The following is a 13,295-nucleotide window of genomic DNA, read 5'->3' on the forward strand; positions in this document are numbered from 1 at the left end:
AGTAACCTCCCTCCTAGGTCTTAGGAAAGATCAAGATATTCCGCTAACATATAGAGTCATAATATCCAATCTTCAGCCAAACCGCCTACCATCAATGCAAACTGGAGCCAAGCATCTGATGGCCCTTTAGCCGCTTCTACATGATAGTTCTCTACTAATTCTACCGGAGCATAAAAGAGCTAGTTATATGTCTAAAACATTCTCATATCTAAAATCCACTCAGGGTTTCGCACTCGAATGCTAATCTAGACCGTCCATAGCATGAACTGGTATTGAAGCGTGAATGGAACAATTAATCATGGAATTATATCGCATCTCAATTTTTGAGGAGCCCAAAAACAGGAGAAAGAAAAAGATAACACAACGCAACAAAATTGTGGAAAGAAACGGCCGTTAAAAAGACTACTCTAATAAGTCTAAAATCGCCAATTCGGAATCATCAAAACTGGTGAGTTGCTGGAAGATGTAGTCTATGGTGGAAGCCTCTGGGCTGATACAGGGCCCTGTTGAACCGGTCGCATATTTATACTTGGGGACCAGGTCCAGCTTCCAGGGGCAAAAGCGCGTCGTTCAGGGATAGTACGAACGAGGTGTTTCACTCTAGTGATCGATCCAACACTTGCAGATCTGATTGGCCACTTCTCGTAAACGACCGCATTACTCTATTCTTTGGCATCGTATGGAGAGGAGGATAAAAGAACGAGAGACTTACAAGCGTATGGGTGGACCTCGGAGCCGCAAGAATTCTTCAAGCTATTCCCATTCCGGCGTCCTGAAGTGGACCAACTCGTCGGGTTGCTCTTCAAAGAGCTTTTGGAGCATTGAGAGATGGACAATTTTCAATATCCTGTAGGCCTAGTTAGTGCCAGACAGATAAAAGTGGGTGAAAAGTGGGTGAAAAGTGGGAAGGCTTCCCTGCAAGTAGTGTCTGGGCAAAATGATTTCACGCAGATACTAGCATTTCGCAGGGGCTAGCGATGGACGACGGGCAAGCGCAATGATCTTTGAGCCACTTTGCTCCAGTGCAGTGATAGGCCGTTTTCGGAGCCCTATAGACTTACTATCAAGCTCTTTCATTCGCTTCGCACCCAGAGCAGACTTTGTACGCTGCGCAGGATCCAGTTGCTGAGGTCCAGATGAACGGAAGAAGTCGGAATTCGCCATTCCATTCGTACTGTAGAAGGGAAACCTCCATCCGCATGTGAGATATCATTGTCTTTCTCTTTTCCCAATCTCTCTGCCATCCCTTGGAGAGCACTAATCCAGTTCTCCGGAGCCCGCTCTTGTGGGGAGGGCCCTCGCTACCACAGTACCATTGGCGACAATCACGGAGCATGTAATCCGCTTTGCCCTAACTATCGATATTGGGGTCAGCCCTTAACAGTTAGCTGCAGAGTTTGTGGACAATTAATTGCTTTATGGCCTTGCTTTTTGGTTAGAAATGAAAAGAAACAATAGCACGTGCAGCCGCTGTATAAGAGCGTAGCGTTGCAATAATCACAGAGGATACGAGTAGCCTTTTATCTGTTTCGCAATGTCCAAGCTGTGTTTCTCTGATATTTAAAGTACAACAGAGATTTATGAGTTGCATTCGACTTATCTCGTTGGACAGCCTCAACAGTGCCCCTTTTTCCTACCTTATCCCCGTTGACATCATGCAGGTAGAGTCTCAAGGAGAGCTATACTTCACCCTCCAGCTGCGCCCGGATACGCTATTCTCTATTAGGAAATTACCTCTATCCGAACGTACCCTATCCGAACATGAAGCTATCCACAATTCCGTGCTTGAGCTAAGTTAGTTGGAACAGCCCCATTCACCCTTTGCATATAAATTTGTACGTTTGAGCGGAAGCTGTTTGTTCTCTTCCTGTAAAGATTATATAGCCTTCGGGCCGATATTTATCCGTACGGGATAGAACACCTCACCCCTTAGATAGTTTCCTAGATAATAGGCAGAAGAATACGAACGTTGAGAACGCTCCATTGAGAATCCATCAATCCCCAAAGGGGAGCGTACAACTGATATCTCCACTACTGCTCATAATCCTCAGCAACCAGATCTTCCTCAAGAATCTTAACACTTCCCTTCCTTCTTTTCCTCATGTATGTTATCTACTCGAGAATGAATCTATAGTAATTCATAAGGCGGGACTGGCCCGTAACACTAACACAACCAAGGAAAAAAACCGGATATGCAGGGAACACTGAATGATGCTGGCTATGAACCATTGGAAATAATTCTGATCTCGCGAGCTATTCCCCACCAGACCCTGGCAGCAAAACAAAACGCCGTACACCATGTTACTGGTAGCCTTTCCCTTTCGGGCTTTGACTGGGCATGTGTTTCCCCAGTTGCCTGCCGGATCCGAGACTTGCTAATGGCGAGTTGTCAGAGTGGGGTATATATTATTCGAAGAATGTAAAAGTACATCCTCGTGTTCGTTGAAACAGGGACTGATGAAAATTTATACATGACTAATTCTGCGCAGGCTTGTTTATCGCATCATTATGTCAGCCTTTGCATGTAACTGTCGGTATAGCAATCTTACCTATCTCGGCGCGGGAATGGGATATAGTTTATCCGTGCGCTATAGCGTACGGAGGATAACTACATCTCACCACCCGCATCCCCCTAGTTCTTAGGATGAGTCGCAATATTAGGAATTCAGTATTACTGGCTCAGTCAGCTTGTTGGATTAGCTGTCCTTCTTAGATCTTGCGATCTAACGAAGGTAAACCAACAGTAACGTATTCATAATTGAAGGCGATTAGTTGCAAAATCCCGCAGACAACCAAGTAATTGAGGCCAAATTTTTTGTCTCTAAATGCTGTGGTAGTCAGTGGCTATCGCAGGTCAAAATAATATAGGTTAGTACAACTACACTGTATTCAATGTGCTGCCCAAGTCTGCCTTAAACCAAAGTGTCGGTATAGCAATCCTGCTTATCTCGGTGCCGGAATGGGATATAGTTTATCCGCGCGCACTAGCGCATCCCCCTAGTTCTTCGGATCAGTCACAATATTAGGAATTTAGTATTACTGGCTCAGCCAGCTTGTTGGATTAGCTGTCCTCATTAGGTTTTGCGATCTAATGAAGGAAAACCAACACCAAGACACCAAGCTGAGTCTAATATGACGCATGAAGGCGTCGCAGCCTAGCAGGATAGTTTACAGATTATGTCGATCAATAACTACAGCGGACAATATAGAGCGCTACGTACTGTGTCTTGCATATATAAATACATATTAGTAATGTTTTGGAGGGTAAGTGTTAGACCGACTCATAAGTATTTAACTGCACAGCGCCGCAAACTAATATCTTGCATACATAATTGATCTAACTTGTGCCCAACGAAATGAGGAATATGCTGTTGGCGCGGAATATACGAATCACCATTATTGCATCCCAGACACGCTGCTAACTAAGACTGGAGAGTCTATTAGTGTCACATAGGCGCAGCCCATGTTCTGATTCTCGCTGTTAAGGGTCCCGGTTTTAGGGAGAGCGCCACGCGCTAGCGGCTAGCTGCAGCCTCCCGAGAAGCTAAGCCCTATTTTTAGCTGGGTGCTAGTCTAGGATGACTTTAATTGCTATTAGATTAGATCACTTCAAGTAGCACCGATAATTCTCTAGATTCCCATCAGTCTGGTAGGTGTCGTATACCCGCCTTGGGAATCCTTACTGATGGGTGCTGGTGTGTGGTTTTCAAGAAAGATATACGAGGTTCCTGGGGTAGTACTACTACAACCAAGCCAGGTCCAAAGGCTGGACGACTATCTTACCCTAAACCTACATATTCCCAGTTGGTCCATATGCCACGACCTTACCAACCTGAAGTAAAGCTAATCCTCAAGTCAAGCACGAAATAATAATCGTACCATATACATGATTTTATCCATCTTTCCATATTACCCATAAATAGGGCTAAGATTTCCATATGGTATCAACCTTTTACAGATTCAGAAAGAGTTCGGCTTTGTTCCAGAGAGGGTATTCCCCGGCATATCATCCACTTTAAGTGCAGTGTCTCTTGCGCTGTCGCTCTTTCTTTTGGTCGGAGCCTAAGCATCGACCTCAGCATCGCCTCAAAGTCTCTCTTCCCTTCGTCTGCCATAGTCTCTAGGCCTGCTTCAGCCGAAGAGTTCTGTATACTATGATCAAGTCTAATGTCTCTCGTCCTGCGTACGCCATCCTGGCAATTAGAGATGAGCTCAAATTCGACTTCCTCGTTAGACCACTCGAGTTTTTGGGTCCACTTTCTCCGTCATTCAGGAGGCAGTTTACGGTACCTCAACCTGCTCCTTAGTTACTCGGCCAGGAGAGGGGAAAGAGGCCATAGACGAAGGCCGATGACCAAATATCTCCCAGATGGTACAAGCAAGGGTCCATATGTCCGAGGGGAAGGAAAGTGGTTCAACCAAGAATCTAGCCTCCGGTGGCTGGAGCAGAGGAAGTGTTCTGGAGAAGGGTCTAGATGTCCTCTGCGGATCGAAAGATTTTTCGAAATCACTTATAATATTTTCCTGACCAAGAACAAGGTCGTTAGTTACTAGCAACACCGAACCATCCGAGTATGTATACTTGGCTTGGCATGTTGCGTTGTAACGGCTGACCGTCAACACGTACAACTGCCTCTGACAATGTTGTTAGTATGAAGAAACGCAACACCGCGTACAAGCTGAGCAACAATCGACTGTGCAATTTTGGGTTGGAAAAGATCAAATGTAGAGGCTTCTCACGAGTCATGCAAGCTCATTTGTGCAGGAGTAGTAACGATACATCTATGATTTTCATTGGGGTCAGCTACCCAGAACCCGTCGATGAGGGTTGAATAGTCTCTTTGCCCAGTGTCACTGCAACACTCATTGCGGCGGTTGCGTGCTCCGTTTGTTTCTGATATTAGGTATCTCCGTTCAAAATGATTGTAGATGACATTTGAGAATCAGATATGCCTTTTATCATGCAACGCAGATACCTGTTTATTTGCACTATAACTCTGCATCATCTGGTCCCAAACCATTGAAGCGAGCACTTACTCCCTCACTAGTCGTTGTAGGGCCGATAATCAACTGAAATAGCCACAACGGAGAGCCGTACGGTACGGAAACTGCATGTGGGTTGTGGCTTACCGACCTCTCATACAAAATGGCTCAAATGCAGGTCCTTTCGGCACACAAATAGTGGTCGGAGATATTTAATGGAGAGGATCAGGTGATTGTTGGAAGAATAATTTATCGAGGTCGGATAAGGCAACAAGGCATTAAACAGAGAATCCGGGGAAGCTAAACCTCTTTGGCAGCGGGTAAGCGCTTCTCCGGCTGGCAGCCCCTCCGCAAGAGGATATGAACGGCATGTGGTACCGGTATTTTCTATATCTTACAGATGTGAACTGCTCGTCGAGGGTAGCCGAGAAGACTTGCCGTCGTTGTTCGCATTCACGGTGCTTTGTGCTATTTAATCTGGCTCCTTGCCCTCCCCAGACTTCCCCAGAACCATCACTTTTATTCCATACACACGACACAATACACGATGTCGACCACACGCCAATTCGACCCCAACTTCACTCCCAGCGTTATCAACGCCATGGGACCCAAGACCAACGAGCGTGCTCGCGTGGTTTTGGGATCGCTGATCAAACACATTCACGACTTTGCTCGCGAGGTCGAACTCACCCCAGCCGAGTGGATGCTTGGCGTTGAATTCATCAACTCTATTGGTCAGATCAGCACACCTATTCGCAACGAATGCCATCGCGTTTGCGACGTTATTGGCCTTGAATCGTATGTCCCATTAAATCTGGTATCTGATAGTAGCATCTAACCTGTTGATAGGCTGGTCGACGAAATCGCCAACAAAATCGTCACCGAACAGGGGCTCTCGCCCACATCTAATGTCATCCTCGGCCCCTTCTGGTCACCCAGTGCTCCATTCCGAGAGCTCGGAGATAGCATCATTCAGAACACCAACCCGAATGGAAAAGTGACCTATATGCACGGTGTCCTCACGGACATGGAAACCGGCAAGCCCATTGAGGGCGCCGTCCTCGATATTTGGCAAGCATCCGCCAACGGCAAATACGACTTCCAAGACCCCGAACAGACCGAGAACAATCTTCGCGGGAAATTCAGATCAAATGCCAAGGGAGAGTTTTATTGGTACTGCTACCATCCTACTCCGTACTCTCTTCCCACCGACGGTCCCGCCGGTGTGCTTTTGAATGTCATGGATCGCTCGCCCATGCGTCCTGCTCATATTCATCTTATGATTACTCACCCCGACTACGCCACAATTATCAACCAGATCTACCCCAGCGACGACCCTCATCTTAAAATCGACTCTGTGTTTGCTGTCAAGGATGATCTGGTTGTAGACTTTAAGCCCAAGACCGACGACCCCAAGGCTCAGCTCGATCTGGAATATAATGTTAAAATGGCGCTGAAGAAGCATCACCCTAACCCCAACTCGGCACCGCCTGTGTCGTCATTCGAGCGCTCTCGCAAGGCTGCCCTATAATAACATGCAGGATCCAATTCTTATGAATATTTTGTACAGTTAAAATGCTAGAAGCATAGCAGATATCCTGACGCCAAATGATGATTTTATGGTTTAAGTTTCTTCTTGAGCATGCACAGGATGCCTAGATGATATTCGTAGGTTGTTGATACTGTTACACAGTTAAATACATATGATAAGATGCGGTCGTTCAGACAATAAGTAGAATTCATACCGGTTTCATACCGGAATAAGAAACACCCGGTATATACGAAGATAACGAAAACACAAGTTCATCTACCGGAAAATCCTTCCAATAAGACCAGAGGCAATGTTACTCGCAATCCCTCCAGACAACGCACTATTAGCAAATGTACCCGCCTGACTGAACCGATCACACCGCGAAAAGGCCAATGTATTCGTAATCGTCAAAATGAGCGCGATCGCTATCCAGATCAGTCAATATCGAACCAACCACTCGGGGTAGAAGAAGAGAGAATACATACCAACCAAACTCAACCAAATAACATTCTGCAATCTCACAATCGCCAATATAGCCAATCCAATCCACAGCGCGGGTGTAGCGTACAGACTCAGCCAGAAGAACCGTTTATCTGTAGCGTTGATGGTACGTACATTTGGATCGGAGCTCTCAAAGACCCAGTGCGATTCGCCGGTGGCGGTGTTTACTTCGTTCCACCAACGGAGACCGACGAGGCGGCGGCCGGCGATGTTTTTGAGGTAGTAGAAGTCGGCGGAGAGGAGGAGGAGGGTTATTATGAAGACGAGGACGCTGTTGGTATGTCAGATAGTTTCTCGGAAAGCGGTATGTTGTGGGGTAAAGGGATGTACAAATTGTCGATGAAGAGGACACCAAAGAGGTACATTAACAAACTTCCTGTTGCAATTGTTAGTTCTCTAGGTTCCAACCAATATTCCATTCAAGAACGAACCAATGCGGAAGCCTAGGAAGAAGAGCAAGGTTATCGGATGGGCACTGAGGCGCCAATTCAGGTCGCCCTGACTAGGTAAATGATCCATGGTGAGCACTGTGAAGTCCTCGATTTGTTGCTGGTACGTGAGTGTGTGGTGTGGTGACTGGAGTGTTGTTGCTATCACCAGCTTGCGTGTCAATTTACCGTCCCTCACCGCCTAATACCCAGCCTTACCTGATACCTATTTTGGTTGTATTTTAAACTGTAAAGCGAGGACTCGTGAATTTCCTCTTGTCGTTAGTCTTGCCTTTTCCGGTATAGTCCCCCAATGTGTCGTTTTGTAATCTGGCATCCTATAGGTACGTTTAAACCAAATTAGTATTTGCCTGAAATCACATTTGCGCACATGTAAATCTCATAAAATGAAGTTAACTTATTACTGCTACAAAGTTACATGCTGTTAGAACACTAAAAGGCTTCGAACTGAATGTTATTAGGTCCTAACTAATAAAAATCCTAAGCTAGGGAGGAGAAAGGGAAATACAGAAGGGAAGATCTAAGCTACAGACAAGCTGATATGATCTCGCAATTCTGCAGGTGTCGATTTCAATTGTATTGCAATCCCAGCATGTTCAGGTTTAATGTTGACCCATACTCTCTTGTCTGGTATAGCACCATAACACTTCCCGATGCAGTTTTGCTTAATGCGCCATCCCGAACTGAAACTGCCATCAATCACCCTCCAAGTACGGAGTACGTAGTGGGATTCTCGGACTTTTCGACCAATCGTTTTATATCGTAAGTCCAGGCGGTGAGCAATTTGGCCGATTAGACTAATGCTAATATTCTGCCGGATGAGGACGACATCTAACGTCCCACGATCGTCGTTGCGAACTTGGCCGTTCAGGATTTCAATATATTCTACCAAGCCTTACTTTGTCGCATTCAGTGTTATTGCCATGGATGTTAACGTAGAAGACGATGCGCTTTAACCCGACGAATTCGAAGATCTTACCGGTTCTGATGAAGAGCCTGAAGGCTGCAATTGATATTCCTGTGTACAGCAAGGCAGTCATTCATGGCGACAGTTGTGCCAGTGGAAGTTACACCTCTAATGTCTAAATGCACGCCTGCGGGACAAATGGAACACATTATTTGAACAGAATTCAGAAATATGGAGCCATCGCAGTTACAGGAGCTTTTTGGACAGTTGTAACCGCAGTGGCTGAAGCAGAAGCAGGAATCCGTCCCTTCCACAATGGACACACAGAAAAAGCCATGAAGCTATGGATCGAGTTCCAGACTCTATCTAAATCAAACCTACTAGTCAAACTGAGAATCACCACAAGCCGAAGATTCATGTCTCCGCTGCAGAGGATATCGCGAGCGCTAAAAGTCACACCAACTGAGCGGATAGAAACTATCCAGGCATTCACGACACCACCATGAACAGTATGGATACAAACAATATGCGAGAGAGATGGGGAAAAGCGACTGGTATTGCCAGCAAGGCAGTAGGCCTTCTAACTGCCACAAGCGCATCTGCCAGGTCAGGAATTGTGGGTATAGGAGGTTGTATAAGAGATGCCCAAGCAGGCAACAACGGGAACGACTTATCCAGCTACACCTTAATCCGAACATAATCATATATGAAGAAAGACACTGCAGCAGAAAACTGAGGCCCGCAGGTAAAGAGTAGTGATCTTACGTACTGTCTTAAGAATCTGATGTATCTCCTTCATCAAATGCCTTCCGGAGAATCTTATCTCAGAGACTCAAATCACCTGGCAGTTTTCATTTAGAAGCATTCTGTATCGAGAAGAATTTCTACTTCATGATTTTATTAACAGATCGTCAATACTGTACTTCTGCGTCAGCCATCATTTTTTATCGATTATTTTTAGCTTATATTAAACCCCTTGTACACAGCAAGAACCTGCAAATTCAATCATTCATTTAGTTTCGCCATTGTACTTTAGTCTCCCAATCTGCTGTCTTGTAATTATAGGAATATTCAAAATAAAATGTCGCCAAAATTCATCAGTAAGTCTTGCTCGCATCAAGCTCTATCGGAAGCGGCGGAGACCCAGAAAGTTCATGAACAGGCACTGGCAAATAATCATTCTTGCTTGCTTCCTCAGATGTCGCATTGAGTTCGGCAGGTTCTACTACAGAGTTCTGTTCCGGCTCTGAAGATGAAAATGCAGAACTATCCTGCGTGAAGTACCCCCGGCGTCGCAATATGAATGCAAGGAATGCAAGAATACCGATGACTCCGACTGCCACTCCAACGCCGATGCCGGCTTTGGCACCACTATTTAAAACTGATGAAGATGGGTCAACTGCTGCACTTGTCGTTGTTGTTGTCGGTGTTAGTGTGATGACACTAGTTGTGCTAGTTGATGCCTGTGTGCTCGTTGAGGTTGGTGTCGTCGTCGTCGTCGTCGTCACCTGGCTTGGCAGTATAATGAAACCAGTGGATGAGATCTGAAGGGCGCTTGAATTGTATGTCTGTCCTGGCTGGATAAAGCGTAGAACGTATTCTGCGGTGTTCGCGAGACCAGTGGAGGTGACATCGATGGTCCAATTATAGGATCCGGCTTGCGAGATGTTGACATTACCTATGGATAGTGTCCATATCGACTTAAGGTGTCAGAGAAGACACACCGGTGGGGTACTGAGAATATTGATATTGCTTGAAATTATACGAAGTCACCCAAAGATCAGCGATAGTAGTTCCATTCAAATAATAGTTTGTCCACGAAGAATCCCACCCATTCCATGCAGTTGGTAGTATGTTTCCCTCAGTGTATGTCGATGCGAAATCACTTTGGTTGCCATCGGGGATCTTCCAGTAACTCTGGACTGTTACTGCTGTAACGGTCTGAAAAAGGGGGGATATCGCGGCGAGTAGCAATAAGCGCATTTCAGACTTGCCAAAGAACGATGATGATGATGGAATTGATAACAAAAGAAAACCGCAAATTCCTTCTAGTGCAACTGTGCAACTGAATGGATAGGGCAAAGTCAGAGCGAGTATAACGAAGCCCGAAGAGTCTCTCCATAGTACGAAAACAGAAGAGAAATGAATGGCACTTAGTCATTCGCAAGGGGATAGCTCGTTAACTAACTGCACTCTGATACTATTATTTTGGGGGAGTCAGCTTCAGTCAGGCATATTACCAATACATTAGCCTCGAACAGTGACCAGTTCACAAGGCAGTTAACTAGTACTTGTCACCAGCCCTACTAGGTAGTCCACTAACTAGCAGTCTAGCGCTTAACTAGTTACTCCGTACAACGGACAGCCAACGAGCAATCAAAAGCCTGAGAAAAAAAAAAGGCATGGTTGACAACTCGAGACAATATTTGCTTTTCTCTGTAGGATATGTGCATATTTGACACTAATCTAGCAACGCACCAGTGCCTTAGTCACCTACCTAACGTGGCGTCGGTTAACCAAAGAAGAGCGTTAGCTCGGCGTGCCGGCGGTAATTCAGGCCAGACAGCTGGCCTTACCTTGGAATGTACTCCGTAAACTGTGCCGCAACCGACCCGTGCGAGCATCCCGATGCCTTTTGTTTCGCTGGTCGGTGGTTTGACAAACTTGCAGTCACTAAAAGCCCCTGACCCAAGCCTACTAATTATAACCAGCGTCACATGAACTGGACATGTTGTTTCGAGACTTGCTCCTCCTCTCAGCAACACAGAAACACCACCATTTCTCCGTACAATATTTGCTAGTTACTAGACATCAATTCCCCTCCTTAGAATATACAAACTCTTCGCCATTTTACTTCCTATCGAATGTGGCGTCTTCCGCCATGATTTTGATGAGGAATAGGCCTGTTTCCTTCATTACAGTTCCGATCACTGTTACATTCCTCCTCTACCTGTTCTATAGCAGCAAGCGCTAAACATCCACACAATCAACGGGGGTAGCGTCAAATTTCAATCAACTATTATGGGGCAACGACAAGAATAATAATGATAAAATTTCTATACCCAGTGTGGATGAAAACTATTTTTGGGCCCGGCTGAAGCAGCGATATCCAGTGCAGGACACAATATCCATTCCATCACCCGTCCCTCAAAGTATCCCATCTATACAATATCGTTTCCTTGGGGAAACAACCTCGTCTCGCAGCATCCGGCAGACGAGATTGGATGCGGTAAAAGGAAACTTTTCGCATTCTTGGCAAGGATATAAACAGTATGCGTGCGAGCGATGAGGTTAAGCCTTTATCTGGTCAAGCGCATGATCCATTTGGTGGATGGGCTGCAACGCTGGTTGATACACTAGGTGCATCCTCTCTGCAATCTTTGTTGATAGCGATGAGTTACACGCTAACGCCAGCCCAAATACAACTAGATACGCTATGGATGATGGGCTTGCATGATGAATTCAAAGAAGCGGTTCTTGCTATCGCCGAACTCAACTTTACTACATGCACATTAGACGAGGTCAATGTATTTGAAACTACCATTCGATATCTGGGGGGACTCCTAGGCGCCTACGATATTAGCAAAGGACAGTATCCCGTCCTATTACAAAAAGCAATCGAGGTCGGCCAAATGTTGTATGCCGCATTCGACACTCCCAATCGAATGCCTGTCACGCGGTGGAAATTTCATGACGCAGTGAATAATCTTCCCCAGGAGGCTGGAGAAAATGTGCTTGTGGCGGAGATTGGGTCGCTCACACTAGAGTTTACCAGGCTCAGCCAGATAACAAAGGATCCTCGTTGGTTTGATGCTGTTCAGCGCATTATGAATATATTCGATGATCAACAGGAGATGACAAAAGTTCCAGGTCTCTGGCCTGTTGTGGTCAGTGCAAAGACTAAGAACTTCCATGAATTTTCTGGTTTCACTATTGGAGGAATGGCAGATTCCCTCTACGAATATCTACCAAAGGTAATTTTTCTCTCTCTAGTTTTCTCATGATTATACTGGCAAATCAGCTGATTATCAACAGCAACATCTTCTTCTCAGTGGAGGCTCGCAGCAATATCGGAAATCATATTCGGGTGCTATTGCAGCCATGAAGTCTCACATATTCTTCCGTCCCATGACAGAAGACGGAAGACATGTACTGTTTCCCGGTGATGTTTCATGGAACGGCAATGAGCCAACAATTGAAGCAAAGGCCCAGCACCTGAGCTGCTTCGCTGGTGGAATGGTTGCTCTTGGAGCACAAGCGTTTGGACGCCCCGAGGAACTGACAGTGGCACGCAGGCTGGTGGACGGCTGCATATGGGGATATGAAAGTGGAGTTTCGGGTATTATGCCTGAAATAATCCGTCCGGTTGCCTGTGAAGACCAGAATAGTTGTCCTTGGGACGAAGACAAATGGCATCGTGGAGTTGAAGAGCAATATCCAGAAGAATCTGCGGAAACCACTATTAAAGCTCGACATTTACCACCAGGCGTATCAAAGATCGACGACGGTAGATATATTTTACGGTAAGCTCTTCCTCTTTGTTTCTGGTTTTGTTCTTGTTGCGGTACATGCAGGTGTATAAATGCGCTGAGGCTAAGCAAACATGTCATCAGACCCGAAACAATTGAATCAGTATTCATCCTATACAGAATCACAGGCGACCCGGTACTCCAAGAAAAGGCATGGAATATGTTCAACAACATCATTAAACACACTATCACGGACATCGCACATGCCGGACTGAGTGACCGTACGGTCCCTAACCCCCCCAAAGCAAGACCGGATGGAGTCTTTCTGGACTGTGGAGACCTTGAAATATTTCTATTTGATTTTCTCGGAGCCCGATGTTGTAAGTTTAGATGAGTATGTGCTCAATACGGAGGCACACCCGTTTCGTCGGCCGACTTGATCGATGGACAGTTTA

General features: G+C 45.8%; 4 protein-coding genes across 4 annotated transcripts, besides 1 other annotated feature; 2 read left to right on the forward strand and 2 right to left on the reverse strand.

Annotated features, from left to right (window-relative positions):
* The first annotated feature begins 5,373 nt into the window (after positions 1-5,373).
* On the forward strand, positions 5,374-6,595 carry TSTA_115810 (catechol dioxygenase, putative). The gene is made up of 2 exons (XM_002481735.1): positions 5,374-5,781; positions 5,833-6,595. The coding sequence occupies exons 1-2, from the start codon at positions 5,531-5,533 to the stop codon at positions 6,512-6,514; spliced, it is 933 nt and encodes a 310-aa protein (XP_002481780.1). The 5' UTR covers positions 5,374-5,530; the 3' UTR covers positions 6,515-6,595.
* A 32-nt stretch (positions 6,596-6,627) lies between these two features.
* On the reverse strand, positions 6,628-7,593 carry TSTA_115820 (clathrin-coated vesicle protein, putative). The gene is made up of 4 exons (XM_002481736.1): positions 7,447-7,593; positions 7,346-7,391; positions 7,000-7,286; positions 6,628-6,939 (listed from the first exon to the last, which is right to left on the reverse strand). Exons 1-4 carry the CDS (start codon positions 7,532-7,534, stop codon positions 6,791-6,793), a joined length of 570 nt encoding a protein of 189 aa, XP_002481781.1. The 5' UTR covers positions 7,535-7,593; the 3' UTR covers positions 6,628-6,790.
* A 1,875-nt stretch (positions 7,594-9,468) lies between these two features.
* Positions 9,469-10,354, reverse strand: TSTA_115830 (uncharacterized protein; the record flags this gene model as incomplete). The annotated part of the gene is made up of 2 exons (XM_002481737.1): positions 9,469-10,049; positions 10,096-10,354. The coding sequence occupies 2 exons, from the start codon at positions 10,352-10,354 to the stop codon at positions 9,469-9,471; spliced, it is 840 nt and encodes a 279-aa protein (XP_002481782.1).
* Positions 9,857-9,877: a microsatellite.
* Positions 10,355-11,643: 1,289 nt separating the features above from the next.
* On the forward strand, positions 11,644-13,234 carry TSTA_115840 (mannosyl-oligosaccharide alpha-1,2-mannosidase, putative; the record flags this gene model as incomplete). Its single annotated transcript, XM_002481738.1, has 3 exons — positions 11,644-12,345; positions 12,407-12,894; positions 13,021-13,234. The coding sequence occupies 3 exons, from the start codon at positions 11,644-11,646 to the stop codon at positions 13,232-13,234; spliced, it is 1,404 nt and encodes a 467-aa protein (XP_002481783.1).
* Between the last annotated feature and the right edge of the window lie 61 nt (positions 13,235-13,295).

Source organism: Talaromyces stipitatus, genomic scaffold (genome assembly GCF_000003125.1).
Source record: "Talaromyces stipitatus ATCC 10500 scf_1105507295555 genomic scaffold, whole genome shotgun sequence".
Lineage (NCBI taxonomy): Eukaryota > Fungi > Ascomycota > Eurotiomycetes > Eurotiales > Trichocomaceae > Talaromyces > Talaromyces stipitatus.

Excerpts from the sequence above, each read along its gene's own strand:
- TSTA_115810 (XM_002481735.1), top strand. The coding sequence starts at position 5,531 with ATGTCGACCACACGCCAATTCGACCCCAACTTCACTCCCAGCGTTATC. Across the intron at positions 5,782-5,832 it reads GACGTTATTGGCCTTGAATC|GCTGGTCGACGAAATCGCCA; the intron begins GTATGTCCCATT and ends ACCTGTTGATAG.
- TSTA_115820 (XM_002481736.1), bottom strand. The coding sequence starts at position 7,534 with ATGGATCATTTACCTAGTCAGGGCGACCTGAATTGGCGCCTCAGTGCC. Across the intron at positions 7,392-7,446 it reads CTTCCTAGGCTTCCGCATTG|GAAGTTTGTTAATGTACCTC; the intron begins GTTCGTTCTTGA and ends CAATTGCAACAG. Across the intron at positions 6,940-6,999 it reads TATTTGGTTGAGTTTGGTTG|CGATCGCGCTCATTTTGACG; the intron begins GTATGTATTCTC and ends TGATCTGGATAG.